The sequence below is a fragment of the Dama dama genome, chromosome 9, assembly GCF_033118175.1.
Source record: "Dama dama isolate Ldn47 chromosome 9, ASM3311817v1, whole genome shotgun sequence".
Classification (NCBI taxonomy): domain Eukaryota; kingdom Metazoa; phylum Chordata; class Mammalia; order Artiodactyla; family Cervidae; genus Dama; species Dama dama.
Window position 1 is genome coordinate 44,514,713 of NC_083689.1, and position 5,231 is coordinate 44,519,943.

Here is a 5,231-nt window from a genome sequence, read left to right on the forward strand (position 1 = left end):
CATAGGTTTGCACAATATATTTGGAATAGAAATATGAAATAATTGCAGTTACATTTATGCTATATTTTTTGCTTCTTTATTGGGGCAAATTTATATGCTATAAAAGGTACCATTTTACCCATTTTAAGTGTAATTATTGTTGACATTAAGTATATTGACAGTTTGTACAGTCATTACCAACATCACCCCAGAATATTGTTATATTGTTCAACTGAGACTGTGTATTCATCAAACGCTAACTCTCCATTTCTCACACATCACAGTCCTTAACAACTACCATTCCATTTTCATCTCTATGAATTTGACTACCCTGGATAACTAATATATGTGGAATCATGCATCTGGTTTTTCATGCCTGACGTACTTTATTTAGCATAGAATCTCCAAGCTTCTTCCATGTTGTAGCATGGAGTAGAATTTTCTTCTTTTTTAAGATTGAATTATATATGTTCTGATTATCTATTAACCCATCAACCAATTTTTTAGTATTGTTTCAACTTTTCAGTCATGGTGAAGAAGGCTTCTAGGAACATAGGTATAAACATAGCTCTTAGAGACTCCGCTTTCAGTTATTTTGGACATATATTCAGAAGGGCAGCTGTTGAATCATATGGTGATTCTGTTACTTTTTTAGATATTGCCATAACATTTTCCTAAATGGTTATACCATTTTGCACTCCCACCAGCATTACATTTACACAGTTCTAGTTTTTCTCACATGTTTGTCAACACTTTCCCTTTTAAAAAGTAGAAGATTCTTAAAAGATAATATTTTAAAAATAAAAAAGAAGATAGCACATCTCACTTTTATGAGATGTGCTATCTCATTATAGTATTGATTTGAATTTTCCTAATAATTAGTGATGTGGAACATCTTTTCTTGTGTTTATTGGCCATTTGAATATCTTCTTTGCAGAAATGTTTATTCAAGAGTTTTCCCTATTTTAAATTAGTTTATTGGTTGTTACTGAGTTGTGCAGTTCTCTATCTATTCCCTATATAAATCCATCATCTGATATATATTTTGCAAATAACTTTCCATTTTGTGACTTGCTTATTCACTCTCCAGACAAATGTCTTCCATGAACAGGAGTTTTTAATTTTAATAAAGTCCAATATATCAATATATATATGCTTTTGGTCACATATGCTTTTCATATCCAAGAAAGCACAGTTAAATTCAATGTCTTTAAAGTTTCTCTGTCATTAGCTCTATATTTAGTTCTTTGATTTTAGTTAATTTTCATATATGATTTAAGGCAATCACCCAAATTTTATCAACTGGACCAGTAAATCCAGTTTTCCAAGCAACTTTTGGTGAAAAGATCTCTAGTGAATGGCTTTCAGACACTTATGAAAAATCTCTTCTCAAATTTATGCATTTTTATGGTTCTCTTTTATTTTGTTGGTTTATGTCTATCTTCATGTCAGTACTACTATCTTAAAATCATCATAGTTTTATAGCAAAATTTAAATAAGAAACAGCTAGTTATTCAAATCGGAGAGGGAAATGGTAACCCACCCCAGTACTCTTGCCTAGAAAATCCTGTGAACAGAGGAGCCTGGTGGGCTGCTGTCTATGGGGTTGCACAGAGTCAGATACGACTGAAGCGACTTAGCATGCATGCATGCATCGGAGAAGGAAATGGCAACCCACTCCAGTATTCTTGCCTGGAGAATCCCCGGGACAGAGGAGCCTGGTGGGCTGCTGTCTATGGGGTCACACAGAGTCAGACACGACTGAAGCGACGTAGCAGCGGCAGTTATCCAATTATTTTATGAGATGCTTTTTGTTATATTAAATACCTTAGGATTTCAAAAGAATTTTAGGATATGTTTTTATATTTCTATGAAAAAAAAAAAAACCTCATTCAGACTGTAACAGATATTAACAAATACTTATCATATAAATATCAGGGAAGCAGAGAGATATTACACATGCTTTTTAAAAGTGCTTGCATAGATTTAACAAATATACAAGGAGTGCAATGTGTACATATTCAGGTAAAGGCTTACTTTAATCACAGCATTGAGGAACTCACTGCAAAGGCAGAACAGAGTGACTCCTTGTAAATTATACCTGACAATAAGGTTCATTTTAGATTTTACAAAAGATAGATCAAAATAATGTTTGCCTTCTAAGAACCTTGGTTTGACACTTCTATTTGAAGAGAACTAATATATATATATATATATATATATATATATATATATATATATGCTCCTCAGCATATTTGATATGTTGCTGGTTTTAGAGGTAAGACTTAGAAATGAACTATGAAAGGGAAATCATATCTTGATAATAGTAAACAGTTATCACTAATAATATTATATAATGTGTGAATTTACATTGATTTCCTATGAATATATTCTGAATATAGAATCTGAGATTGTTGTTACTTGAGAATGGATAGGGCACTACAACATGTGTATTCTAATGATCTCATAATTAAATGGTTTTCTAACAATAAAAATTTATTGGAAAACATTTTGTTCAAAAATGTTTGTATCTTTATATTTTAATCTTTGGCTCAAAAATAAGACTATTTTTTTTCTAAAATTGATAAGTTCAGTTCTTAATTTAAGAGGTAAAAAATGTTAAATAATATGTTTTTATTAAAATAATAAATTAAAAATACCTTTTTGTTTCAAACTTAGCTTATTCTTCTGTCTGCCCTTAGGAAAAATTATATGAATGACTCATGGAAAACCGTAATCAAACATCAACTGATTTTGTCTTATTGGGATTGTTTCCCTCATCAAGATTTGGCCTGTTTCTTTTTATTCTCATTGTTCTCATTTTCCTATTGGCTTTATTTGGCAATCTTTCCATGATCCTTCTTATCTTTCTGGATGTCCATCTTCACAAACCCATGTATTTTTTACTTAGTCAACTATCCTTAATTGACCTAAATTACATCTCAACCATTGTCCCCAAAATGGCTTACAATTATCTGTTTGGAAATAAATCAATCTCATTCATTGGATGTGGGGTACAGAGCTTCTTTTTCTTGACTTTAGCAGGTGCAGAAGCATTGCTTTTGGCCTCTATGGCTTATGATCGGTATGTGGCCATTTGCTTTCCTCTTCACTATCCCATCAAAATCAGCAGGCGAGTGTGTGTGTTGATGATAATAGGATCTTGGGTAATGGGATCTATCAATTCCTGTGCCCACACCACATATGCCCTCCATATCCCTTATTGCAGATCCAGGGCCATCAATCATTTCTTCTGTGATGTCCCAGCCATGTTGACTCTGGCTTGCATGGACACTTGGATCTATGAGTACACGGTGTTTGTGAGTACCATCCTCTTCCTTTTGTGCCCTTTCATTGGTATTGTATGTTCCTATGGCCGTGTCCTCTTTGCGGTCCATCACATGAACTCAGCAGAAGGGAAGAAGAAGGCCTATTCAACCTGCAGCACCCACCTCACAGTGGTGACTTTCTACTATGCTCCCTTTGTTTACACTTATCTACGCCCAAGATATCTCAGATCTCCAACAGAGGACAAGGCTCTGGCTGTCTTCTACACCATCCTAACCCCAGTGCTCAATCCTGTTATCTATAGCCTGAAAAACAAGGAGGTTATGGGAGCGCTGAGAAGAGCAATTCAGAGAATCTGCTCTGTAAAAACATAGACAAAGTTTTGGCATGAATGTTAGTACTTGGATATAAATCCATTTATCATCAGAATTCAATAACTTAAAAGGGAATTTTTCAATTAAATGCCAAGTGTAAAATTAATATAGAGGTGAAGAAAGTCAATCATGTTTCAAAAAAATTATCTTGCATATATAGAATATCAAGACTTAATCTTTATATTCTCCATGTTGTTGTTTCCCATCAGTTTCAAATGGTTTTCTTCCCTCGTATGTTTTCAATTAAAATTTTTCTTTGTAATGAAGTAATGAAAATGGAAATGATTTTAATTAACTGAAGTTATTATTCAACAGAGATACTTCTATTTACCATTTATTTTCCTAAATTTTTAAAACATGTTTTCTGGACGTATTGATCAAATTAAAAGACCTTTTGTTCTTTTCACGGTATTCCTGTAATTACCAGTAACAGTTATTTTTTTCCTTCAATATGAGGAAACTTTGTTTCTGAGATTTAGCTGAGATTTCAACAGGGATTCTCAAGTCTTTGCATCACTCTAAGTGGAAAATGACAAGTTTCTATTTCTTTTAGGGTGGTGAGTTTAATATCCAGCATATCTGGGGATCAACAATAAGGACGAGGATACACCAACAGAGATTGAGGAAACTGAAGTTAATTATAGGATTGATGTTTTCAATGATTTAGTCTAATTAGTGGAACTTGGAAATAGCAAGGTCCTTCTTGCAAGCATCCCCACACTTGGAATATACTCAGTTTACCTCCTAAGTTGCTCCTACTGTTCTTATATTAGATAATGTTTCTCAAACGAGATTTTATTCTCCACTCACTATGTCACATAATTCTGTCAAACCAGGTTGGAGAAAGTTAACTTTCACGAATCAAATTTAGCCATTCATATTATGATTAGGTTACTTTCCTAAACAGATTTCCCACTACATTAAATAAAACTCCATCAGCTCAAGTGAACTTCCAGGGTAAATTGTTATCAAGGATCAGTACAAAAATGCTCTTTACCTCTAAGATGTGGCAGGAGAGGGTAGGTTCATATTTTACATAATCTGTATGGCACAGTACAAAGTGAAAATATGTGGCCTCTTGTTTCAAACAGCAAAAAATGATGCATTATTGCTGCTCAAATATAGTTTTTTCCTCAAATTTATTTCATTAGTTATAAAACACAATAAAAATCGTAAGCAACATATTTGTGTCAGAATTTTTTATCTAATGACATAGATATTTATTTATGTGATATATTTATTGATTATAAGGTTTGGGGGTTCACTTTTTCCTGAATTTTCATCTGAATTTGTAATTTAGAAACTTTATTATCTATCTACATAACTGAAAGTGATTTCAGTCACTTGTGATTACATTTTTATTATTTTCTTTCTTTTGTTGTTTTAAAAGAATCACTCTGCTCATGTTACCAGAGCTATTAGGAATGTTAATAGTTTGTGAAAACGTTGAGCTAAATTTAATAAATTAAATCAAAATATATATTTTTGGATGGAAAGATTTGATAACTCTCAAGAGGAATTTTTTTTTATAGAAAGATTAATCTCAAGAAGCATTTTCAACCCATCAATTCCGAGTCAATTTAATGTAAA

General features: G+C 32.6%; 1 protein-coding gene across 1 annotated transcript; it reads left to right on the forward strand.

Moving 5' to 3' along the window:
- The first annotated feature begins 2,702 nt into the window (after positions 1-2,702).
- On the forward strand, positions 2,703-3,641 carry LOC133062857 (olfactory receptor 2L8-like). Its single transcript, XM_061152216.1, has one exon. It carries the CDS (start codon positions 2,703-2,705, stop codon positions 3,639-3,641), a length of 939 nt encoding a protein of 312 aa, XP_061008199.1.
- The last annotated feature ends 1,590 nt before the right edge of the window (positions 3,642-5,231 follow it).

Excerpts from the sequence above, each read along its gene's own strand:
- LOC133062857 (XM_061152216.1), top strand. The coding sequence starts at position 2,703 with ATGGAAAACCGTAATCAAACATCAACTGATTTTGTCTTATTGGGATTG.